Source organism: Myodes glareolus, chromosome 26 (assembly GCF_982192425.1).
Source record: "Myodes glareolus chromosome 26, mMyoGla1.1, whole genome shotgun sequence".
Classification (NCBI taxonomy): domain Eukaryota; kingdom Metazoa; phylum Chordata; class Mammalia; order Rodentia; family Cricetidae; genus Myodes; species Myodes glareolus.
In genome coordinates, this window is record NC_142051.1 from 34944005 (window position 1) to 34970975 (window position 26971).

The following is a 26971-nucleotide window of genomic DNA, read 5'->3' on the forward strand; positions in this document are numbered from 1 at the left end:
CCCAGCGAACAACAGCGGTCTGGAAACACAGGTTCTGATGTCAGTGAAGGAATCAGCACCAGCAACAGGTGAATTAATTAAGAGGCAAATGGGAAGACCCAGAGAGCAAAATACCCTTTTTAATCTGGGTTGCTACCGGGAGGTGCTGCCCTCATTTGAGGTGGTCCTTCCCAGATCAGTCGAGGCAATCTGGACAAGCTCTGGAGAGGCTATTTACTCGGATGATTCTAATCTATGACAAGTTGCCATTAAAGCCAGCCATCCCAGATAGCAGTTGAGATCTTACAGCTTTCAGATTGATCCTATCCTGGCAAAAGGTGTGTTGTACGCAGAGTTGGGAGGTTGGGCCTGTTGGAGGTGGGACCTATTGGGGTGAGTCCTGTTGGAGGTGATGGCTGCTGGGGTGAGGCCTGTTGAGAAAATGGGGTGGTTTGGGGGGGCTGCTGGGGGAAGGGCCTGCTGGGAGGGGGGGTCTGTTGGGGTGGGGCATGTCGGGGGTGGGCCCTGTAGGGAGGTGTTTATGTTATGAGAGCTTTGTAGTCAGGAATAGATTAACCCAGTTATGCACAGGCTTGAGGCTGTGAGTTCTGTCTCTTGCTCTTGCCTTTTTCTCACCCTTCCACCATAGGGAGATGCATCAAAACTGTCTTTGCCAGGTCTGGACCCTACAACTTTGGACTTCTAGAACTGTAAGAAAAAAAATAATTTGTTCTTTACAGTGATGACCCAGTCTGCAGTGTCCTGTTATAAGAACATAGAATGGACTTAGACCATCATTAGTCCCAACAAGCCAGGTTGATGATATAATCAATACCTGACATGTGGTACTGACTGGGAACTGGGCCTAGGGAGAATCTGGTAGAATCTGGGAAAGACCTCATTGCAATGTGAAGGGTAATTCCTTTCTTAAACATATTTATTTTTATTTTAAGTATATATTAGTGCCTGCGTGTTTGTGTGTATGTACACCATGGGTGTGCCTGGTGCCCACAGAGGCCAGAAGAAGGAGTTGGGTGTCCAGAAACTGAAGTTATGGGCAGATGTGAGCCACCTGATGTGGGCGCTTGACCTGAACCCACGGTGTAAAGATCAGCAGCGGGGAGAAAACCTGGAACTTCTTAGAGATTACGTACATGGTCATGATCAAACTATGTGTAGAACTACGGACAGTGGAGGTCCTCTGATGAAGACCTCACTCGAGGGGAGTGAGGAACAAGGATTCTGAAATAGGAATAGAGGCCACCTGTATCCGTTTCCTTTCCACTGCTGTGCTAACACACCATGACCAAAAGCAGCTTAAGACAGAAAGGATTTATTTTAACTTATGTTTCCAGGGGGATTGAGTCCATCCTGGCTGGTGCCATCATGATAGGGTGGCAGGAGTGGGAAGTCAGGTAACCACATGTCATCAGGACACCGGAAGCGGGAGAGGCAAACACACACAAGAAATGGGACAAGACTGTAAACTCTCAGATCATGCCCCTCGTGATAGACTCCCTCCAGCAAGGCTCTACCTCCTAAATAACATCTCCAAACTCTGCCACAAACTAGAGAGCAGATGTCCAAGTACATGAGCCTATGTAGGACCGTTCTCATCCAAACCACCTCACTGTCCTTGCTAAACAGTTGCAAGGAGGTTGGTGGAACTATGCCTTGGTCTTGGGACTTTGTAGAAGAGGGACCTAAGGTCTCTGATGGAAGAGTTAATAAATCAAATATTGAAGGAGTTGTGTGATTACTTTTCAGTGGCTATAGTAAGATGTGAAAGAATAAACATAACCGAAACCCAGAGTTTGTGATTAAATGGGAAGAGGGAGAAAGTTTTGGAAAATTATCAGCTGTCCAGATAAAGAATGAAGAGATGTTTTTAGAAGATGATATTAGGGGCGTGGCTATGGACTGTTTACTAGAAATTACCATAGAAGAAAGGCAACCAGGCTCCAGTTCCTCAAGATAGCAGAGGATTAACCTCAGATATATTTCTTCAAAGTAGGTTGGGTCCTTCAGGATACAGCTTCCAGAGAGGTGCCCTAAGGGCCTCAGCATTCACTTGCCAGGCCACTTTGAGACTCTGTTCCTTGTTATCTGGCTCAGTGTACCCTGGCCACCCCAATTATAGTTCAAGTGGGCGTAGATACAGCTTAGACTGGCATTCTGGAGGATGCATGTGGTTGACCATCATAGCATCTACTTGCTACTAGTTGTATAGCTATGCAGAGTTGGTGAGCTAGGAGGCTATGATGGCCTCCATCTAAATATCACAGGCAGCCTGGGAGCCTATGCAGAAACCTCCTACAGGGCCAAAGAGAGAGTGCCTATGTAGTAGGAGGCCGCTTGTTGGTTCTCAGCCACTTAGCCCCAAAATTATCACACAGAAACTGTATTAATTAAATCCTTACTTGGTTCATTAGCTCTAGCTTCTTTTTGGCTAACTCTTACATATTAATTTAACCCACTTCTATTAATCTGTGTATCGCCACGTGGCTATGGTTTACTGGCTAAAGTTTCATCTGGCTCTGGCCGGGCTACATGGCTTTTCTCCAACTCTGGCCTTTCTCCCAGCATTCAGTTTAGTTTTCCCTGCCTAACTGAGTTTTGCCCTGCTATAGATCCAAAGCAGTTTCTTTATTCATTAGTGGTAATCACAGCACACAGAGGAAAATCCCACATCATGCATAGAAAGTCTCTTCTATAGCAATGCCTAGAAAGTCAGGGATGGGAAGGGGCAGTTTCTGAGACCTCAGAATCATACCACCACTAAACCCCTTGAGCTCCAGGTATAAGACCTAGATTATAAGAGCTGCTAAGTGGACTAAGCCAGTCCTAACCTTAGAGGCATAGCAGCCTGGGTGTTTGGTGATCCTGTGCCAGGATATGGTATGTGTACTTGAAGATTATTTTGGAGCCTGAAGATTTAACTTTCTCCACATTGTTGGGTTGTAAACTTACCTGGAACCAGTTATGTTTCTCTGTGCTTAGTTCTTATTATAGAATGAGAATATCTGCCCACCTGTCTCATCATTGTATTTTGGACTCAGCTACCATATTTATTTTTCACATGTCACAGCTGGAGAGGAATTTATCTCACGATGCATCATGCCTAGGCTCTCACCCATAATTGCGTCAGGTAGAGTCTTGATTTTCATTTGGTATCGGGCCAGTTAAGTCTTTGGGGTCTATTGAAGTTGAATGTAGTTTTCACGTGAGAAGGTTGTGAAGTTTTAGGGCCAGATGTGGCATGTTGTGGCTTGAATATGTCCTTCTCAAAAGCATGCTAGAAACTGAAACCCTGGTGCAGCAGTGTCGAGGGGTGGGGGTGGAGATTAGTGGAAAGCATTTAGGCCAAAAGTGCTCCACACCCATGGATGCTTACAGCCGTTATAAAATGAAAGGCTAGAGATGGTGAACTCAATGTCTCTCCTTATAGTCTCTTAACCTGCTACCTTCTTCCATGGAACGATATAGCCAGAAGCTCCTTGCCAGAGTCAGACTTCCAGTCTTGGATATCCCAGCTTCTTTAAGAAATAAATCTCTCTTCTTTATAAGTATACGGGTCTGGGTGTTCTGTGGAAGTGGATGAAGGCAGATCCCCAGAAGAGGGGATAGCAAATAGGATAGCATCAGCAAAAAGCACATATACACTGACATTTTCTCCAGGACACACTCATGCTAAGTTGACTCCAACTTCCCGCCTATTCATGGCCTGTCAAAACGGAAGTGGAGCAAATGAAGAGATGTAGGATGTCGTTAGCAGAGTGTGTGCTTGAAATCCTAGCCCATGGGGGATGGAGGAAGAAGGATCTGATGTTTGGAGACATCACTGGTCTCCTGCACTGTGATCTTGAGGCCACCCCGATGTGCATGCCACCCTGTGTGGGTTGGAGGGAGAATCTGCCCATCGGGAGGGGAGAGAGTGGCCACTAGGGACTGAACCACCTCACATGTCATGCCTAACAATGGTAGTTTCATGTCACTCGGGCAATGGATTGAGGATTCATTCATTTGGCCATTTCCTTGCTTGAGCCACAAGAATAAGAATAATTTTCCAAAGGAACCATCTCGAAGCCCCTGGTTTTGTTTACTAAAATGCGGGAGCACTAAGCTCTGCTTCCCCTCCTTGAGAAATGTGAATGTGTGGGTAACGTGCTGTTGGGAAGATTCTACAATCTGTAATATTTGAGAAGTAATAAGATACTGCTGTTGGCTGACCATCTGGTCATACATTCTCAGTCTTGCGGCTTACTTTATATATTTATTTTATTTTATTTTTTTTAACTGGTGAAGGGCAAAGAATGAGAGTTAAAGAATTTCAGAGATGCCTTTCTTACATAAACAAAGAATTTATGTTTAGACGTGCAACATGGTCAGGTTTTGTTTCATGAGGAGTGGGAAACGAACAGCCCGTTATATATAGGTTGTCTCACTTTCTTTTCAAAAATAAACTAACCTTAACTCCTAATTTGATCTACCGCTCTAAACTTTTGGTTTATATGAAAAACAGTCTCTTTGCGAGAAAGAGGAATCAAACATAAATTACAGCTCTAGAAAGAAAAAAAAAAGCCCCACAGAAGAGACCTATAGAGATTTCATATTTCATCCGTTCATACAAAACTATTTATCGAAACCCTAGTATTTGCATCTCATGCTCCCAGACGCTTGGGGATTTGCTAAAGAAACATCAAGATACTCTCTTCCTTCAAAGGGCTTAGTGCTGTCTGGGGGAGAAATGGCATGGACATATGAGACAGTTAAGTTGTAATTCAACGCAACATATGATCAAATATCAAAATGTGTGGCTCCGACAAGAAATGCTATAGTTCAGAGAAGGGAGCGATAGCGCTGCGGCGTGGCTGGTTTTTTCTGCCCACAAATTGGCAAATCGTAGCACTATTTGTATGAAATATTTTACACTTGTTTTTTTGGCAGCCTTAGGCCTTGACTTCCAGTCAGCATTAAGAGCCTGCAAAAAATATTTGTACTCCAGTCTCTGTAGAATTGGCTTGATTTTTCTCCCCTTCTCCCTTCCAGGCAGAGGAAGTGCCCTGAAACAAACCAGAGGGTCCAGAAGAGGCAGGCAGTTTTTGGACAGGCACGATCCTTTTCCGATACAAATAAGGACCCCCCAGTCTTGGTATTCTCTGAGCTCCAGGGCCACAGAGCTAGCAAACTCCTTCTGACACTGAGAGAGGTTTAATTTGAACTTAACATCCGTGACGGACAAGCAAGCCATCATGGGTCAGGTAGATTTATGGCCTTGGAGAATCGCTAATAAAAACCCCTTTGGTTCTGAAGTCGGAGGACTGGCACAGATGTAGGGGGAACTGGGATACAGATAGGCTTCTGGGGAGCCCAGTGTCTTGGTGGACGACAAGCTAAGAGTACTTGGTGATGGTGGTTAGTGAAACTCCCCAAACTTCCCGTTCTATATTTGGCATATTCAAATGAGCACAGAATCAAAGAGAAGCCACGAGGCCTAAATTGTTAAGAATTAAAAAGAGAAAGGAGAGGAAGAAGAAATAAAAATCTTTTGAAGTCAGATGTATTGTTTGGGCCCATTCATAACAGCACTGCTCCCCCGCCCCAAGTGATTGCTGTCATCGTTTAGATGTGTGGGGAATCTCATGAATCATGGGTTTTTAGTTTTCTTTTAAAACATAGGGTTGTTGACGCACCCTTACCTTCATTTTACCCTTTGCCTGGAGAAGGGTGTGATCTTTTAAGTTACTCCACATTACTCATGGAGAGTCTACATGGTGTCGCGCCATTTGAAGACAATGTGGTTCTTGGTGTGCATTCTCCCTGATGGGTTGGTGGCCCATCTGGTAAGTGAATGTGCCCTAGAGTGGCCAACACATCAAGGAAGCCAGTGATCGCAGCTTGAAAGCATCAATTTATCAGAGTATGTGGCCCTGGCCACAACCTAAGATTTATTTGGGGCATCCTCTGAGCTGGCTGACCTGGGAAAGTGGCCTTGCAAAATGTTTTTCTCGTATCTTTTGATATAATTTGGTATCTGTCTAAATAAATGTTCTGGAGCAGATGGTTAAGGAATGTCTTATTATATTCTTGGGCAGACTCTGCCCTTGAAATATTTTCATTTAATCATCGTGTTGGAAGGCACCAAACAGTCGCTTTATTATTATTTTTTTTTAACACAAAATGAATCACTCACTAGGTTGGTATTCTAGCGATGCGTTGCAGACCTAAAATGTATACAGAATATTAAGCCTTTTCTGGACTCTTCTTAGAAGGAATTTCCACGCAGGAACTCTTTGTTTCTGAATCCTGGAGAGAAGGCGATTTGGATGGATGTATTGGATGGTGTCATCTTGAGAAACAGCTTAGGGGTCTAAGTTCAACATGTTGTCAACATTTGTCCTCTGCTCCTAGACCCGACGAAACCACACCACACACACCACACACACCACACACACCACACACCACACACACCACACACACCACACACACCACACACACCACACACACCACACACCACACACACCACACACACCACACACACCACACACACCACACACACCACACACACCACACACCACACACCACACACACCACACACACCACACACCACACACACCACACACACCACACACCACACACACCACACACACCACACACACCACACACCACACACACCACACACACCACACACCACACACACCACACACACCACACACCACACACACCACACACACCACACACCACACACACCACACACACCACACACCCCACACACCCCACACACCACACACACACACACACACACACACACACTGCTATTTCTTCGTTGCTCTTCACGATATTCTTATCATTTCCCTATTAGCATTCAAAATCAACAGCCCACTGTACAAAGTGTTTCGTCCTGAAGCCGACCACAAGACAGTTGTAGTTAACGGGCATGTGCACAGCTGCCAATTTATCTATTGCTGATTTTTGCTTTGTTTTTGTTTTTTTAGGTGCACTTTTCGAGGGGACTGCACACATGCAGGGAGCTTTGAAAACTGGCTGGATATTTCATCTGGACCTAAAAAATGCCCTAAAATTCAGATCATTCGAAACCTCAGAGAGAGGGTAAGGAGAAACGTTTTTACTTGGCTTCATGGTATTGTCTTACGTAGCACAGCCTCCTTCTGGGTATAAAGAAGATTGTTTGACAATGAAATCGGCTTAACGAGAGAGAAGTCCATTCATTCTGTTGGTGAACGGCAGGGCCTACCAGATACCATCATCTGCAAGGTGCCAAGGACACAGTGATAACCTAGTCAAGGCACAGCCCCCCCCCCGACCCCATGGAATTTGCCATCTTGCTAGGTAAAGACGACCTTCAATAGTTAAAGATGCATTTTTTTTTTAAATACACCTTGATTTTCAAAATAGCGAAAAGTAAGCTCAGACTTGTGGTCAAGCAGATTCCCACAGCGTGGCTCACCGTGGGACTTGGTTTTGATCAGGCAGTCTTTACACTGTGTTCAGCCTGTGAACTAACTGTCCGTTGGCATGAAGTAACACAGGAGGACGGACAAAGTGGACAGGTCCCTTGGAGAGCTCTTGACCTGGCATGAGAGAAGGGACATGAGGAACATTCTGGAGCAGAGCTCTCCCTGTTACACATGCCTACCCTGCCCCGAGGGAGAACAGAATTCCCGGCACAGTACCTCCTGTAAGGAGACATTTTCTCCCTAATCACGACTCTTATGTTATGAGTAATTGTGCAGAGTCCCCGTCAGCAGCCAGTTAACCTGTCTGCTGCACGCTCTGTGTTTCATTTGAATGCCACATTAACAAGGAAATGGGCCACTTTCTCTTCTCACTTTGCCATTTCAAATCACAAGAACCATGCCACTTAAGATGATTTAACATTTAATAAAGGAAAGCCGGAGCATTTAATGAGTGGTAAATAATAAAGGAACCCAACTTTCCAGCCGTGACCCCTCAGAGCGCATAGGCTGACAGTGACTTGCTGTTGTCACTTTTAGCCGTCTTCTGAATTGAGGCGGATAGCCAAAACTCCAGACATGCTCCTGCCAGCTCGTTCCAGGGGGTCAGATTCAGGGTAAATGGAGTTCAGCCATCCTTACCCAGGAATAGCCAGATCTTTGGCTGGTTGGTCTGAAAAACCAGCAGACTTTGGTGCAATGTAGTAGGCCGAAAGTATTAAGATGTTTTGATATTCTCAGGACTCTGATAAGGGTTAGGATTATGCAAGGTCTTTTTCTTTTATCATTAAAAGAACCCTATGGGTGACTTTTTGTGTCATATGAAAAAGTAGTTTGTAAGTGCTACTTACAAAATTAGCTTACCGATTGAGGGGTGCTATAACTAACTCACCACTAATATGTCATCTGGAACGCTTCAAAAACATGCTTAGACCCAGTAAGCAGTAGTGGATCACACCTGTAATCTCAACACTCGGGAGGCAGAGGCAGGAGGATTTCTGTGAGTTTGAGAGCAGCGTGGCTTCCATAGTAAGTTTTAGGCCAGCTAGGACTCCACAGTGAGAGTCCACAGCCTGTCTCAAACAAAACCAAGTCAGAAGGCTTGCAGACGAGCAACCACTGGTTCTTTCTTCCCCGCCCGGAGTCCCCACTGTGGCTCACCACAGGTCGGAGCAGAGTCTTGCCACACAGGCATGACATCACTGTCCACAAGTTAGAGATGAGAATTTAGTTAATATTCAAATTTACATGTTATTATTTCACGTGTGCTGTGCATGCCACGGCATGGATGTGGTAAGAGTGCTTGTGGCGTTGGGTCCCCTCTTCCACCATGGGGGTCCCGGGGACCCAAGTCAGGTCCTCAGATGTGACTTCAAGTGCCATTACCTGCTGAGCCATCTTACCGCCCAAACATTTGGTAATCTCACTTCAGCTAGTCTTTAAAATGATCTCTGGACTCATCTCCCCCACCCCCTGCCCAACCAGGCAGTATCCGCTAGTGGCCCAGACCTTATGTGTGCCAAAGGCAAGCGTTCTACCACTGAGCTATCCTCCTTGGCTCTGGATTGATTCTTTTGAGCGTATGGCTAAGAACTCACCCCTCTTTCCCCCCCTCTCTTCCCCTCTCTCCTTCTCTCTGTTCTTTCCACTCACTCTCTGCTTTACTACTGAGCCACACTCCCAAATCTGATTCCTCTTGATCATATTATTTCAAAATATTTTCTAGTTCATGGCCGGCCATCTGTGACTTCCCTGAGAGCTTATGCCATTGTTTAAACAATACCTAAAGAGATGACAGTCTGTGGTTGTCCCCAAATCAATCTCTTAGCTAAGGTCAAAGATGATTTGCTCAGTGCCCATCATAGTCCTGGTAACATTCTAGTGACTTCGCAGGTACGGGGTGTGTGTGTGGGGGGGGGAAGCCCATAAATTACAGAACCTTTGTTCATCAGAAGAAGCATTATTTCTTTATACAAAACAGCTAGCAAATAGGATTTCTTCATCTTCACTGAGAAATACATAATTCAAAGAATTAGAGTAGTTCCTGTTGGTTCTAGGTGAGATTTCTCTGAGGTTTTTGTTTAGCGAAAAGAGCAATAGGCTATTGAACAGAATTTTCCTGTTTGTGCATGTGTGTCTCCAGGTGATTATGTGAGCACTGTGTTAGGGTTCTCTAAAGAAGCATAATTTAGAGTGGGGGGGATAGTGGGAAGGAGCGGAGGGGGTCACGTGCACATAATGAATATATACGTATATATACATAATAGGTATTAAACTGTGATTTGTTAGAACAGCTTACAGGCTGTGGTCTGAGTTGTTCAAAACTGGATATCTCCCAACCAAAAGGCCAGCGATCTGGTAGTTGTTCAGCACGAGACTGAATGTCTTCACAGTCCCAATCTAGTGCCGGAGTCCCAGGGACATTCTAGAGAGCTGCTGTTCTTCTGTCTACTTTGGAATCCCAAAGAAGCAGTCTCTAATAACAGCAAAAGAATGTCTCTCATCAGCAGGATGGATGAACTTGCTAGCAAGAGTGAGAACAAGCAGGGAAAAAGTAGAAGCTTCCTTCTCCTATCCCCCTTTATCTGGGCCACCAGAAGGTATGGCCCAGCTCTAAAGCGGGTCTTCTGACCTTGAATTCAATCAAGAAAATCCTTACCGGTGTGCTCGCTGCTCCTGAACCATGGAAGGAGCCCCACTTATGCAATATTTTAGGGAATTGGGGCATCATCAACCTGTCTGGCTACTTCCTGCTGAGTGGGGAGGCACTGCATTTTTGGGGATATTCACAGCAACATTTCAGGGGGTCTTGGTGAATCAAACCACATTCGTCTGGAATGAATCCGCAGGTTCTCATTCTCTGTGGAGATAAAAGCAGAACCTCTTTTCCAAAGCATCAAATCCTTAGGCCTGTACTTTAAAGTCAAAATACCTTTCTTCACAGTTCCCAGAATCAAATGTCTTTCTCCAGTCCAGAATACAAAAGACAACACAGTCAGCACAACAACATACATCTGTACACACTCCATACTCTGTCTCTTTAAAAACTTACTCTTTTTACTCTGTCTCTTTAAAAAAACTTCGAGGCCTAATATTCACCCTCCCACCTCCTCTTTATAACTTTCCTGCAGGCCAGTCTTCTGGAGTATGTCCCTCAGAGAACCTCTGGCTCCCAATCTCAGCAGGGCCTCCACTTGTAAAAACCTGAACTGGTCCTGTAGTCACATGGGAGCTGCAGGATCGTTTGGGGTTTTTACAAATTAAGAAGCATAGCAGTGGTCTATTGAACCTATATAATTCGTCAGAGTAAAACCTTATCAACTAAAGCTTATATGTATATAAACATGTAGAAGGTACCTGTGAAGGTAGGGAAGACATATATGTATATAATCATCTCATGTTTGTTAGGAAAAGTTACTTCTACTACTCATTTTACTACCTTTTGAAATGAGTATGGATTTTCTTAAAACAATACTGTGTTTATCTGGAATAATATGAACTGATTTAGAATATCTAAAGTACATATATATTTTTAAAATTTTATTTAGGCATGAGAACTGTTACTTGATTGTAAACATACATTATTGCACAAATACATTGTATGTTTGTACAGCGCATCTATACTGGGTGTCAGCGGCAATTCTCAGGCTGTTCTGAGTTTAAAATAGTGATGCCGACCCATAGAATAGAACCCAGAAATGAATATAAGCATTTTAAAGATCAGATGTTATAAAATAAAGAGAAATAGAAGAATTTTATTAAAAAGCAATAACTTAACTATGGAAACATTTATTTCATAATTCATGTTAAATATAAAGGTATAATTCAGGCTGATGAGATGGCTTAGCAGTTAAGAGCACTTGCCGCTCTTCCAGAGGACCAAAAGTCAACACCTATATTGAGTGGCTCATAACCACCAGCAATTATAGTCCCAGGGGATCTTCTGGCCTCCATGGGCACGCACATGTGCACACACATATGTACACACACACACACACATACACATGCACACGGCACATACTTATCTTCACACGTATACATGTCAGTTAAAAAAAAGATCTTGAAAAAATACAAAGAAAATCTAGTATAATTAAGTAATTTACATAAAAATACCACAGAAAGTGGAACCAAACCTCACATAATTTCAAGGTATGATTATTTTCTTAGCACTGACATATGTAATGACAAAGGAAAAATATTCATACAATCAGTTTACTTTAAAAACAACCTTAGACTGGAGGTATTGTTCAGCAGAAGAGGGATTGACTACATGTGTAAGCCCCTGGCTTGAACCCCAACACTAGCAATAAATACATACATACATACATAACGATGCAAGAGGGAAAGGTTTAATTAAAGTGTATACCTCTGCGAAGAACTTGCCATAGCCAAAATCCCTCAAGATAAGATAATAAAGCTGGGGCGGGGGTTGGGGGAAGAAAACCATTAAGATACCAAAAAGCAAGTGGTCAAAAGCATATGTTCTCAGAGCAGATTCGGGAAAGTAGCTATGAATATGGAAATATGTTCAACCTCGCTAGTTATGAAATAAATACAAATTAAAGTGATAATAAGTTATGCTAACACCCAGTGTTGCTGATGCCAATTAGCACAACCTTTTCAGAAAGCAATTTGGCAGTACATTTCCAAAGTAATAAATACACTCGGTTTGCTTAAATCACTAATTCCAGGCATGGAATCCGAGGGAGCAACCTGAAGGAAGAAAACCCTAAGCGTAAGTCACTCTGGAAGGAGCATTTATAGTGCTAGAAATCTGTTTGGCATTATAATGAGAAAAGTGAAGTAAAATAGAGACTTGTATGTCAGCATGATGGAGTTCTGTAGAGCAGCGAGTTCTTCCGCCTGGTGTTAAAGGCCGTCTGATTGACATTGCCACTATCCCTGGCATCCCATCTGACCACTGTAGCATCCTTCCCTCTTGGTCCGGCTGTCTTTAGGAAAGAGCCATGAATTTGGCAAGGATGCTCATACTGGGTTTAGGAAGCTCTCTGAGCTGCTTGCCTGTTCCTGTCGTAAAGCATCATGGCCAAGACAACTAGTGGAGGAAGAGTTAATTTGGGCTCATGGTTCCAGGGGATGGTGGACTGGTGGCATAGTAACCAACGGGAGGCAGGGGATGGGAGGCTGAAAGCCCGTCTGGAACTGGAAGCGTGAGGCAGAGAGAGCAAACTGGAAACAGCACACAGCTTCTCTCTGAGAGCCTGACACCAGCCCCAGCACCCCGACACCAGCCCCAGCACCCCAGTAATGAACTTTCTCCAGCAGAGCTGTGACATCCAGACCTCCCCCAGACAGTGTTGCCAAGCGGGGACCAAGTGTTCAGATACCTGAGTTCTGGGACATTTCTCATCCAAAGCACTGTGGAAACCAGAGTTTCAGCTTCTTAACCACTCACCTGGCACCCAGGGTCACATACATAAACAAACCTTGGTTTCCTGGCTATGAGCTCCTCCCTCTATACCTGAAACAATATCGTGTTTCCTATGGTCCAGGTTAACCCCAACTGGCATCTGCCTCACTGTTCCTTTGACCCTGTTCTTGCTGAGGTCACTGCTGATCTTTGTAGCCAACCTATAGTCATTCTCCTACTAGACTGATTGGCAATATTCTTTTAAATTTTTATTTATTTATATATTGTTTACTTATATGTTTATATGAATGCTGGTGTTTGGCTGTGCATACCTAGAGGCCAAAATAGGACAGGAGGTTTCCTCTTCCATCACACTTCATTTATTATTCCTTGAGATCTTGCCCTGGACCTGGGGCACACATTTTCTTGGTGTAGGCTAGAAGCTAGCAAGTTCTAATGGTCCTTAGATTGGGTCCACTTGGCTTGGAGCTGGGATTATAGGCATCTGCAGAGATGCCCAGCTGTGTGTGTGTGCTAGGACCCAAACTCTGTTTCTTATGATTGTGGAGTAAGAACCCTTAACCACTGAGTCGTCTCTCCAATGCTGACTGGGAACATTCTTGAAACCTTCTCGTACTGGCTGATTCTGTGCGTTAACTTGACACAAGCTAGAGTCGTCAGAGAGGAAGGAGCCTCCATTGAGGAAATGCCTCCATGAGATCCAGCTGGAAGGCATTTTCTCAATTAGTGATCACTGCGAGAGGGCTCAGCTCTGAGGATGGTGGTCCAGGGTTCTCTAAGGAAGCAGGCTGATCTAGTCAAGGGAAGCAAGTCGGTAAGCAGCTCCCCTCCATGGTTTCTGCATCAGCTTCTGCTTGCAGGATCCTACCCTGTTTGAGTTCCTGTCCCGACATCCTTCAGCAGTGCTGAAGTGTGAGCCAAATAAACCCTTTTGTCTCCAACTTACTTTTTGGGCATGGTGTTTCAGCACAACAATAGAAACCCTAACTAAGATGCTCCTCTTCCATTGCCTTTTGCATGGCACACCACGTCTTTAGTTACTTTTCTATTACTGTGACAGACAGACAGACAAGCAAACAAACATGACCAGGGAAACTCATAAATAAAGCATCTCATTGGGATTACAGTTTCAGAAGTTTAGAGTCCGTGATGATGGACTAGAGGCCTGATGGTAGGAACAGCTTAGAGTTCGCATCTGGAGCTGTAAGAGGGAGGCAGAGATAGACATTGAAGAGGGTATGAGTCTTTAGACCCCCAAAGCCCACCCCCAGTGACACACCGCCTCCACAAAGGCTGCACCTTCTAACCCCTCCCCAAAGTTCCACCAACTGAGGCCCGAGTATTAAAATAGGTTATGGGTGCTGTTCTCACTTAAAGCACCACACACCCTCTCTTTCTTCCCCTCCCTGTTTCAGACTCCTTGCTGTCACAGCACATCTCCTTGACTCTAAACAGATATATAAGACCCAGTTTGTGGACTCATTCCTTTTTCTCTACTTTGTCCATATAATCCTATCCACTTCCATGGCTTTATATATCATCTGTATGTTTATATCTCCTTTGTGTAGGTTTTTGTCTCGTTTGTGTCTAGCCCATATCGATCCTCTGACCTTCAGGGCCAACTTGATATATCTTCTTGATGTCGTACAAGTATCTTGAACTTGAGATAAACTCAAAAGTGAATTCTTGGTCTCCCAGCCTTCCATTCCCTCAGCAAGTCCCATCTCAGCATGAAGTACCTCTGGTGCCTTCATCTGTCCATTTCCTCACCAGAATCCTTATATTCACGCCCTTTCTCCCAATCCTGTTCATTGTCTCTCCAGACTGCTTCCCGAATCTATTTCTATTTCACTGTGCTACCATAGCCCAGGCTTCTGTCATCTCTTGAGGATCTGTGGATGTCATGTGACCTCCAGTGCGAGTCTAGCAGTATGTCTGTCTGTCTGTCTGTCTGTCTGTCTATTAGAATAAACTATAGAAAGACGAGGACTGTAGCTGTTTAGCTTGCTAGTTTTTTTTTTTTTTGGTGCCTTGTACAGCATTTGGCCATGTTAGGAGCTTGTTTATTTATAGAATAAATAAGCAGAATGGTTTTAGTTATGTAAAAATTATGCTTGCGAGAACTGGAAGGAAATGGGGAATAATTAAAGAGCTGATGAAAACAGGATTTAGAGACCCATTTTTGATACTCGTGTTGAACTGATCAAGTATTATACGCACAAACATAAGAAATACATAGTTAGGCACCAGCATGATCAGAGAGAATCGTGGGGTAAAGGAGTTGGCAAGACTGAGAGTTCAGTCCCCTGTGAAGATGAGCTAGCAAGAACAGTTTGGAATTCTTTCCTATGCTTATGTCTTCTGGAGCCTGTGGTGTTGGTACATACCTGTAACCCCATGTACTCAGAGGTTGTGGCAGGGGGATCACAGATTGCAGCCAGCTGGGCTGGTAATGTATATTAGGGGCAAAGGGCTTGCCTAGCATGGACAAGGCCTTGGGTTCAACCCCCCACAGCCTGAGAGATAGGTAGGAAATGTCTCCTAGAGATGCATAAACTTCAGGCCAGGTAAACTCAGCCTAGAAGAGACTTCCTGGGTGGCCCAGGTGCTCGTTCTCCATCACAGGTGACAGGGTCATCTCTCCCTCCCCTCCAGCTTCCCACTCCCAACCCATCTTCCTACCAGGCTCCTTTCTATGCCCGACGTCAGTACATCTTCTAGCACTTAATTCCTTTAATTTCCTTTCTCAATGGGAGAGATATCTGCCTTGTTGCTTTAGACATACCGTTTGGAGAAATTTGGCTTAGCACCTTGGAATTTCAAGGCTTTTGTTGCTCCTACAAACACACTACACCTTTGCACAAAACGCAGACACTCACAAAACCCTCTTCCTGTATATCTCTTCATTTATTTAACCACACAGTAAAACCATAGCTAATTTGAAAAGCAGATTGAGCTACTATCTGATAGCATTCATAGGAAGTAATAAAGAGGTGACAAGGGTATCTTAACCCCAGAAGATCAAGAAACACCCTGTGAAATAAACCGCAGCCATGCAGATGAAAATAAAACCCTGTGTTTGGGTGGGAATGCTTCGTAATGTAGAGACACATGCTTTGTAAAATGTATGTACACATTTGCTATTTCAGCTAGATATACAATCACCTTAGCATCTTTTGGATAAGGTAATTGCTAATCTCCAAAGAATGAATAATGTCTAGGAATTCCTATGAAAATAAAGAGAAAAAAAAGGAGACATTTGCCTTACTTTACTACATTTAAAGTAGTAAAATCTTACTGATGCGGGGATAGGAATAGATCAGTAGATTTTGGAACAGTATACTTTAGGAAATCGATTCCAAACATGCTATATCATATATTACAAAAAGGATATCTTGAGGGCCGCCGGAGGGATGGCTCAGCAGTTAAGAGCACCTGTTGCTCTTGCAGGTGATCCTGGTTTGGTTGCCAGCACACACTGGGCAGATCATAGCCACATGTAACTCCAGCTCCAGGGGATACTGCCTTCTAGGTACATACAGGTGCATACACACATGTACAGTCCATACATTCAGACACCTAAAATAAATAAATCTAAAAAGTTTCCTCAAGTTATAGTCTTGGCTCAGTGGGAAAAGGAGAGGCTTTGTTGTTTAATAAATGGTTGTGATATAGCTAATTAGCCATCTGCATAAAAATAAAATTGGATTTCTATCTCATACTATATATACACACAGATAAATTCCAGATGGGCTAAAGATGTAAGTTTAAAAAATAATAAAACAGTAAAGATGATGGAACAATTTAATCCTTGTCTGTGAGCTGGAGTGGCGGAGGCATTTTATAGTCAAAACAAGAACTCCTCTACTTGATTACATAAAGAGATGCTGTATAAGGGCATGCACTTATACAAACAAAAATGAAAACAGACAGTAGATTATGAGAAAGTATGTGTCAGGAGTATGACAGATAAGGATTAGTATCTACACCATGTAGAGAGCTCTTAAAACTGATTAGAGAAACGCACAGAGCAGAAATGTGGTCAAAGACTCAGAATATTCCATTCATATGAGAACAAATCAAATAGTCAGTAAAATATCTCTTTCTACATACCAGCTCCCTAGAGAAACCCTCCCTTCTAGGCTATCGGAGGTGGGGTTTTATTGCTGGGAAGAGACACCATGACCATGGCAACTCTTACAAAGGAAAACATTGAAGTGGGGACTGGCTTACATTTTCAGAGTTTTAGTCCATTATCATGGTGGGAGGGAGGCCTGCAGCAGGCAGGCAGACGTGGTGCTGGAGAAGGAGCTGAGAGTTCTCCATCTTGGTCCACAGACAGCAGGAAGAGACAGTATGCCACACTAAGCCTGACTTGAATATCTGAGACCTTAAATCTCACCCTCTAGTGATGCACTTCCTTTAACAAAGCCACACCTTCTCCAACAAAGCCACACCTTCTCCAACAAAGCCACACCTTCTCCAACAAGGCCACACCTCCTAATAGTGCCAGTCTCTGTGAGCTTATGGGGCCATTTTCATTGAAACCATTACACAGGTCTAAGAGTGACTTCCCATAAGTCTCTAGGGGGGGATATCAGTGATATAAACCAACCACATGATACGTGTTTTTCCCCCCTGCACAGACCACAGTGACCATTGTGGGAAGCGTCTCTGCAAGACACTCGGAGTGCGTGGTGAAGAACGCAGACACGGGCAAGCTGCTCTGCCAGGGGAGAAGCCAGATGAACCGAACCTGTGCCTGCAACATTCCGAGCAGACCCAGCTACAGTAGGTGGATGCCTCTGGGCATTGTTACAAAGTCAAGAAGCAAGAGCACCTCCTGAGTTCAGTTCCTGGGGATCAGCATAGCTACCCTGTCTTCGCTCTTCCTCTCCCTCTGGTTCCCACCTGGGTCTTCACTACTGCTCCATGTCCTGTGCCAACCCCAGCACCCCACTCTCAGATATGGCTTGGGGAGAGCAGAATACATCGGCTATGAGAGTCTAGAAAAGCCAGACACCATTAGGCTGAGTCTATCCAGGTAGCTCAAATAATTCAGAGTTCAGAAGAGCAGGAAGTACCTTAGGCGGGCTGAGAAAACGGAAGTTCAATGCATTCATTCATTCATTCATTCATTCATAAGGAAGTATGAGTGTACCAAGTATTGTGCTAGGCTCCAGGCGTATGTAGATGAAAACACATTAAGGAAACCCTTGCTCAGAACCCTTATAACCTATTAGGGTTAAGCTGTAGTGTATAAATGTTGGCATGCAATGTAGTGTATAAATGTAGGGATATAATGTGGTATATGGATACTGGGAGCCCTAAAGGCACCTGGGATGAGCAAGGATCTCTGTCCGGATTAAGCATTTTCAATCTTAGAAGAATGAGAGGTGGGAGAAAAGGCTTTGATTCAAGAACTGCGAAAGGATCTATATGAGTAAGGTGAGCGGGTGCGGTCAGGGCAGGGGAAACTGGATGGTAGGGGAGATGAAGGACCATAGAAAGCTATGTGAGACCCGGGCTCTGACCTGGGAGCGATTAGGGAATGCTGAGCGGTTGAACTGCAAGTCGCATAGTCAGGTTCATTAGCAGAAAAACACTTGAATTGTGGGTCGTCAATCCCTCCCACTGGAATAGACGGCAAGCCCCATGGGGCAGGGACTTTAAAAACACTTCGAAAAGTTCTCTGCTGTGCTTAGAACTGGGTCTGGCTCAGTGTGCTCATTTGTAGTCAGTATTTAGTGAGTGGCTGGGCAGATGGATGGCAATACATGGGGGGGGGGACGGAAATGAAGGACCTAAAAACTTAGTTCCCAAGGAGCAACTAGCAAAAAAAGCCATCACAGTGGTCCAGATAAGAGAGATTGAGGACTGGGATTAGAGACAGATGGATATGAAGAGATGGCAGGGATGTCCAGGATGCTCAAAAGAGTCTGTTAAGATGGAAAAGACCTGAAAGAGTTAAAGTGATGGTGTAGGATCTCCTGGAATGTGTGGCGTGGTCATACTGGAGCTAGGTGAGGTGTTATGGACAATAGAGTGAATATTGGGTGATGTACAAGCAAATGGAGCTCACTGCTTAACTCCAGAGACTTGGGGATCCCCAGCCAAGGTTGCCAGAAGATTCGGTGCATAGTGAAGGCTCACTCACAGCTTCAGAGATGGCTCCAATCCTCTCTTAGAAGGACACCAATCCCATTCATGAGGATGAAGTTGTCATGATTAACTACCCCAAAAGATTCCATTTTGCAATATTATCAAATTGATTATTAAATTCCAAGATAAAAAAATAGAGGACATACCAAATGCTGAGACTACAGCACTCAATTGACTCTTCACTCCTCAAAAAGGAATTTTATGTATAAAGCCAGAGACAAGAGCTAAAAATAGTCCTTTGTAGCCATTGGGTCTGAATGCTTTAAAAGCACGTCGATTTTCTACCTTGTCACCACTGGACAGATTTTAAAATGCACTTCCGGTTAAATTGGATCATTAAAGATGTAAATCTTGCTCACCTATAAAATGTGACTTTAAAGTATCTGAGACCAACTTATATACTTAACCAGTTGGCACTATGACCTCCAACAAGTGGTCTCCCTTCCCTACCCTCAGCTGAATGGAACAAGTTCAGTTGTCCACATTTTGTGCTCAGCTGTCTAAAGTCATTGACAAAAATTTAGTTCATGGGCTGTGTGTGTGTGTGTGTGTGTGTGTGTGTGTGTGTGTGTGTGTTGAGATGATCCCAGAATGTAGTGAATCCTTCCAAGTCAGCCTCCTGAGTGCTAGAATTAATTATATATATGAGTCATCACGTTGAGCTTCACGGCCTTACTTCTACTATCAAGTCCCGTTTCCCATATACTCTGAAACATTGGGGAAAGGTCTTGTTTCTCCCAGACAGCCTCCTCGGTCTGATCTGGCCTTCCCAGTCACGCATCACACCCTTGGCTCTCCACAGGCACCCCTATCTTTTACCCAAATGCTACACAGAGCTCAAATGACTCCCATGGTGTTCCCTTGACTTCTATGTCTTCTTCACCTTGGCTATTTTTCGTCTTCTAGGAGAACTGTGCTTCCAAAGGAGAGATCGTGAATATTCATTTCCCTGTGCACGATTGGTGCTCTGTTAAGTTTGCCTTCTGCAGGCGTCCTCCCTGGGCACTTGTCAATTCTATGGAAATGTATTTTCCCTGGAAGTCCCTCAGTGCTAAATGGCCATGTGTTCGTTTCCATAACATGTATCAAGTGTCTGTTCAGGTGCTCCAGCCAAGAGGTCATGTCAGCCCTCCAGACCTCCTTGTCTTTAGAACAAAAGATTATCATTTCACGTAAGCCCCACTTGACGTGAGCAGAATGTGGTACGGAATTCTAGCCATCAGAGTGAGTCTTTGTGACGGAGAGCAACATCTCCATAAAGAATCCTTAGACTCTGGGTGTTGACAGAGATTTCTGTCCCACCAGGTTCTGCAGTCATTCAGTCCCAAAGAAATACACAGAGGTCTACATTAATCACAAACTGGTTGGCCTATTAGCTCAGGCTTCTTATTAACTAATTCTTACATCTTAACCCATAATTCTTGTCTGTGTTAGCCACATGGCTTGGCACCTTTCATCAGCAAGGCATTCTCATCTTGCTTCCTCTGCCTCTGGGTGATGACTGCAGACTGAGCTTTCCTCTTCCCAGAATTCTCCTGTTCTCGTCACCCGACCTCTACTTCCTGCCTAGCTACTGGCCAATCAGCATTTTATTAAAAATAATACAAGTGACAGGATAAAAGATCATTGTCCCACAGCATTTGGGAACTGCGCAATAATAATACTTCAGGAGGGAACTTAGGTATATCCACAAAATCAGGTCACAATGTCAAGACTTCCATTTTATAAGCCCAGTGGTCCATGAATTCTTATAAGGAAGAAGATAGTAATTCCTCCGTATTAGTGCTGGTCCTTGCTTGGACATAAGAGGACTTGAAGGGTGTTGCTGTGGACCCTGTACTCAAGTGATGGTCCATCTGCTCATCATGTCGGGAGGGACATTACCATATACAGGTTCTGAGACCCACCTCAGCTCTGCTGAGTCATGGTGTGCCTTGGAGTATAGCCCTGGTATTGCTATAGCCCTAAAGTTCTTGTGGTTCTGATCGACGGCTGGGTTTTGAGTATCAGTGCCTCAGATCCAGCAGGGAGGTTTAAGGAGACACTGAAAGCAGCATTTCTCTACCACTGACTTAGCATAGGTTTTACCCTCATTTTATTCTTTTGGAGTTTTCCAACCAACGGATAAGGTTTTCAAAAGCAAACAGCAACAAGAAATAAAACACCTTCATTTGACAACTGACTCCAGGGAGATGACTGAGTCCCACCCCAGGGTGCCAACCTTAGGGTTTGTTAGGTAAATACTTGCAGGGTATGGCTCTTTCTGAAGGTGCAGGGTTTCTTTTCCAACATGCTGGTATTCATATTCTAGGCACTTCTTGCTCGGTGACTTGTTTTATTTTCACGCCTTGGCCAATTACAAGCTGAGGTAGTGATCCCAGCGAGAGCATGGGATGTAAATGGGCTGTAAAATGGCTTTTCCTGGTGATTATCTGTGGGTGCCTTGGAGCTAGAATCAGGCTCAGTCTGTTTGGAGGCTTGTGCTGTGCACTGTGACTGCCTGGCATGAATGGCCCACGGGGAAGGAGCCACATACTGACTCAAATGTTGGCGAACAGCTGGCACACCCGAGCCCTCTATGTTGAAAAGGCGAGAATATTTCTTTCTTATTTTGCATTTCCAGCTATGCCTGACTATGGTGGCAACCCACCGTGAATGATTCCTTTTCCTTCCTTCCCTCCAGATGTCTTTGTTGTCAATGCAACCTTCTCCTTCCCGTCTTGGAACTTATCAGAAAGATTCAACTTTACCGACTGCACGTCATTAAAAGAGTAAGACTGGCTTTGAAATTTAAGCGTTCTCGTTGCTTTGAATTTATTTGGTTTACCCCTCAATTTCCTAAAGAACTCTTTGGCAGACTAGAACTTTCCAAAGTGCCTTTTGGAGCATGGCCTAACGGGAGCTAGGAGAGTCGCTGAGGTAATAAAGCTGTGCTCGCTCGTTCAAGCCCTAACAAGAAAACTGGAGCAGCCGAGGGGAGCGCATGCGCCGAGGGGAGCGCATGCGCCTAGGTGTCTCTATCAACAGGGAAAGGTATTCTCCCCAGACCCAGAGGACCGGGGAGGGGAGGAGTACCACTAGGCTCTCCTCCCATGATGCAAACAGCCTTGGAAGTTTGGCCAGGGCACTAAGACCTAGCATGAGGACAAGAGAATCAGACAAGTTGACGTTTCTCTTCACCAAAACGTCATATTCATTTTGCTCTCTTTCTGAGGTGCTAGGGAATCGAACTCAGGGCTTTGGGCATGCTAAGCAAACGTTCTACCACTTAGCTATCCCAGCCCAGTGTCTTTCGTTTATTACCATTGGCCCCTTTCAACTATGAGCCCTTTGAATTTGGACTCCGGCCCCCTCCTGGCTCCTAACGCAGAGAGGAGGCTGAGGAAACAGACCTTTGAGAGACTCACCTTCTAAAGCTGAGACGGAAGGAAGACTTTAGTAATGGGCTGTGTTGTCAGAGGTCTGTTTCTCGTTCTGGGGTATGATTGGCCAACAGCGCATGAGAACAGCTTTCAGCCCAACCTGGAAATGACTATAGGGGAAGTGAATTCAGACTGTTAGGTCATCTTGACCAAAGAAGGACATTGGAAGGTGACCACACAAGTCGGGGGTCAGTGATGTCTGAGAAAAGAATTTAGGGGAGAAATATAGAAAACTTGTTGTTGAGAGCCTCCAGTGCAGTGAACAGGAAAAGAGAATGGAATAGATCTTAGGGGTACAAGGAGAGTTGAAAGAGGCCTCTCTGGAGAACCCCTACTTTAGAGCCCAGGTAGAAGGAAATGACTTACCTCAGGTCCCACGGCTAGGTAAGTAAGAGTCAGGTCTCAGCTCGCTCTTCAAGGGAGCTGCTTGCTCTTTGGAAGCTGACCTGGGGCCGAGGCTCCCACCTGAAGGGAGAGCCATTTTCTGCCACCTGAAAACTACTTTCTGCTCTCGGAACGCTCCAGCATTCCCTGGAGCATATCTGAATCCCAGCCTGGGTGCCTTCCGCTGTGTGGTCGCCGCATCGCCAACGGCTGTGTTCTGCTCTGGCATCCCTTGGGCAGCTTTCCAGACCAGCCCCCCATTTTCCCTCTGTTCCTACCACACCTCCTCCTTAATTCTGATCCTTCTCTTATGCACGCTTTTCAAGCCCTCCACAGTTACCCGTGCACAATGGCTCATTTGATTGGTAGACACAATTCCTCCTTCATCTGATTGTAAAGCAAACAGTGGTGCACACACACACATACACACACCCGCCTGCCAGGTAATGCTTTGTGTCTCACATCGTGTAGCTGGCAGCAGAGCCGCTCCACAGGGTGAGGGCTTGCTGATCTGCTGAGTGGCAGCAGCAGGAGGGGAAGATCCGTCTTTAGGTAGGGCTTACCTGAGGGTGGACCAATAGCAGCCATGTTCGGAAGCAGATTCAGTGGGTTTCTGTTATCAACAGACCTGCAGGTGACCCCAGCTGCAGGTCTCCATGGCAACACTTCTGTAAGTGTGATGACAGTCCGTCAACTCACAGGGCTTCCCAGAGAAGGGCAAAAAGCCTGACTCTCTGCCCCAGACTCAAAGGGCCGCCCCTTCTCCCTCTGTCCATCCTGGGCTATTCGAAGATTTTATTAGTGGCAGTAGTAGTATTTCTATTCTTTTATGTTCTTAACATGTAGCACCCCAGAGGGGAAATCTAGAAGATGAATAACCCCATATATATATATATATATATATATATGAATTAACTTGGTTTTCCATGTTGCCAGATGCCCAGCATGTATCGGAACTGGCTGTGCTTGGTGTAAACGTGACAGAAGATGCATCCACCCCTTTGCATCCTGCGACCCTTCCGATTATGAAAGGAATCAGGTAAAGTGACGTTCGAGCTAGTACGAGGTCTTTCAGAAGCAGGTGCCGGTGCGCACCCAGCCCCACCCCTTCCTGTGCGTCTCGCTCTGATGCTGAAGGGATGTTCTCCAATGCAGGAGCTCTGCCACATCACTGTGGAGAAACCACCCAAGGCCCCTGGAGGAGGAAGAGTCAAGGAGAGTAAGAATAACAGAACCGACCAGTCTTCACAGGTCAGCCTCGACTTTTGTGTTGATAGTGGGGGAAAAGAAAATCCCCTTTGATTTTGACAGTGACGACTGCTACTTTGGGTTTCTTTTTTTTCTTTTTTTAAATCCCCATTTTACTTACAACCCAGATTCCTTCCCCAACCTTTTCTTTCAGGGGGTTCATTTTTAACCAAGTTTCACATAATTGGCTCAATACATCAAAGACTTCACACTCACATAAAAGAAATTAAAACTTTGTAATTATGAAAAATGATGCTATTCCGGTAGAAGCAGGATTGCAAAGGTGACTTTGTGGCTCACTGGGGGAAAGTGTAGCTCACAGCTGAGGCAGCCTCAGTCCAAACAAGATCTTATGGTTATACGTGCGATTGGGGCTGTGTGCGAGGGCGGGATCTAGGCAAAATATGCAAACTGCCTTGCTTAGCTTCCTTTCACTCTGCGGAGCTGATGGAACCCATCATTAGTAATGCCAGGACAAGGGCGGCTGCACAACGTGTCTGAGAGAGACACACTTTTCAAAAGTGCTGGGGCTTTTTTCCTATGCAAATTTCCCGGAATCTCCTTTTGCTTTCTTCCTCGTTCCAGTTAATCACCTAGCTCAACATATCTCTCATGTGTGACAAGAAAGGCTGTGAGCGTGTGAATAGTTGTGAGCAGGACAGAGGTGACTGTTGAGGACACAGCTCAGGGCGGGCTTCCTTCAGCTGACAGAAGTTCATTAAGTGTTTACTTGTGGTCACACACACACACACACACACACACACACACACACACACACAGCGGACAAGTTCCCTCTCTTACTCTCGTTGGAGTCTGTCAGAAACAGACAAATTAAGAACAGCGTTGGAAGACATTCAGAAGGCCCAGCTTTCCGTTTCGTGCCTAATCAGTGGCCCCGACTTAGCCGTTTGCGGCTGTTAAGGTCAGGTGTCAATACAAATAAGTAGCACCTTTGTAATCATTACTGAAAAGTTGATAGTAACTTTCGGTGAATTAAGTAACGGGCGGAGGGCCTGTGAATCCAAATGGATTATGCAGTTAATTAAAGCATTAGAGAACCTTGGCGTGCCAATATCTCTGGCCTCTGAGTCTCTGAGGCTTAATTAGGTGATGGGCTGCTTCTCTGTCCTCGGTGGTTTGTAAAACTAAGTCACAAGTGACAAGAGCTTGGATGGAGGACACAGAAGCTTTTTTGTCTTTTAATTACACACGGTGGTGGTCATTCTCAGTTTTGGTAAACTACACAGAACATCAAATTTACTGTCTTGGCCATTTTGAGAGTGCCTTTCTGCAGTGGAAGTTTGCCCTCTCTTTTCTGGTGCACCCTATCACCAGAATCCTTTGCATCCTGCTGAACTGAAACTCGACACTCATTCAATAACTCTCCCTCCCTCCCCCTCCCTCCCCTCCTCCCTCCCCTCCTCCCTCCCTAGGCTCCTGGACCCACTATTCTACCTTCTATCTGTGGAACGTAAGATACTGTGGGCCCCTCATGGAAGTGGATTCAAGCGGTTTCTCTCTTGTAACTGGCCTGCTGCACCTCTAATTGTTCCCTCAAGGGTCAGTCATGTTGTAGCATGGATGGGACTTTCTTTTCTAAGGGTGAACAAGATTCTTGTATATGTATATGACATTTTATTTATACGTTCTTCCACCCACGGGCTCTTGGTTTGCTTCCCCAACTTAGGAGATCTGGCACAGATGGTTGGAGGCATAGGTGTATGGCTGCCTCTTTCGAGCCACCGGGTTTCATTCTTGTTCAGCAGCCAAAGTTAAGACTCCTGGGTCATGCTGTAATTTTTTTTTTCTCAAGAACAACCATGCTGTTTTCCACGGTAGTTTCACCAGCCGAAGGGTCCACTAATAGCACTTGGGGGTTTCTGTTTCTCAAGGCCTTCCCAACACTTACCTTTTTTGTTGTGTTTGGTCATTACCAAACTCGCAGATGTGAGGTGTGATTTGAGTGACTTTGGCTTTCTTCTTCTTGCGTTCTGTGACACCTACACCTTTTTCCTTTGCTTGCTTGCTAGTTGGTGCCCTCTGCTGAACCCCTCCTCCTTCTCCATGGTTTTGATCAGTTAACTTATTCTTTGTCCGTTGGCTATAAGAAGTATTTCCTAGGTTTTAGCCCTGTATCAAATATAAGTATGTCATTAAAAATACTTCTGTCAGTTCTGTTTAGAACATCTGTGGGGTGTGTGCCTGTGTGCGTGCGCGTGTGTTGCTGGATCTCACACCCAAGGGCTCACACATTCTTAGTGAAACACTCTACATTAAGTTACATTGCTGACCTCATTGTATTCTTTGATACATAGACTTCTTAATTTCACTGAAGTCCAAATGGCCTATTTTTTTTTTCTTTTTTGTTTCTTGTGCTTTGGGGGTCAGGAGCAAGAAATCACTGCAAAACCAATGCGATGATCCCTTTCAAACGTCAGATTTTCTTCTTAGAGTTTTAGCTCACTTGTGCATACCTTGGCCAGTTCCTGAGTCCATCTTTGTCTGTGCAGTCAGGTGAGGTCCAGCATCCTTCTGTGTCTGGATACGCAATTCTCCCACCACCATTTCTTAAGCACCCTTTGCCTGGTCCAGTGATTATAACACCCCCACTGACCGTCATTTGGGCTTGGATGTGAGGCTTTACTTCTGAGAGTTCTTTCCAGGCCCATGGCCCTGTGTGTCTGTCTTCTTGTTAGTACCACATTGTCTCATTCTTACAATTTTTCATCAGTTTTGAAATCAGGAAGTATGAACTTTCTAATGTGTTTCTTGGTTTTAAAAATTGTTTTATAAGAAAACATTGCAGGAAGTAGAAAAAGACAAGATCTCCTGAGTAAATTGGGAGCATGGAGCCCTTGGGGGAGGGTTGAAGGGGGAGGGGAGAGGCAGGGAGGGGAGCAGAGAAAAAT

At 44.8% G+C, this 26971-nt stretch overlaps 1 protein-coding gene across 2 annotated transcripts in view; it reads left to right on the forward strand.

The window, feature by feature from the left end:
* The window catches only part of Plxnc1 (plexin C1), a 151708-nt gene that overhangs the window by 58136 nt on the left and 66601 nt on the right, over positions 1-26971 (forward strand). For both annotated transcript variants that reach the window (XM_048418318.3, XM_085683337.2), the window contains exons 5-9: positions 6975-7089; positions 17493-17637; positions 21692-21779; positions 23751-23853; positions 23970-24065. In XM_048418318.3, the coding sequence (XP_048274275.3) occupies positions 6975-7089; positions 17493-17637; positions 21692-21779; positions 23751-23853; positions 23970-24065 (547 nt within the window). The remainder of the gene's footprint in view (positions 1-6974; positions 7090-17492; positions 17638-21691; positions 21780-23750; positions 23854-23969; positions 24066-26971) is intronic.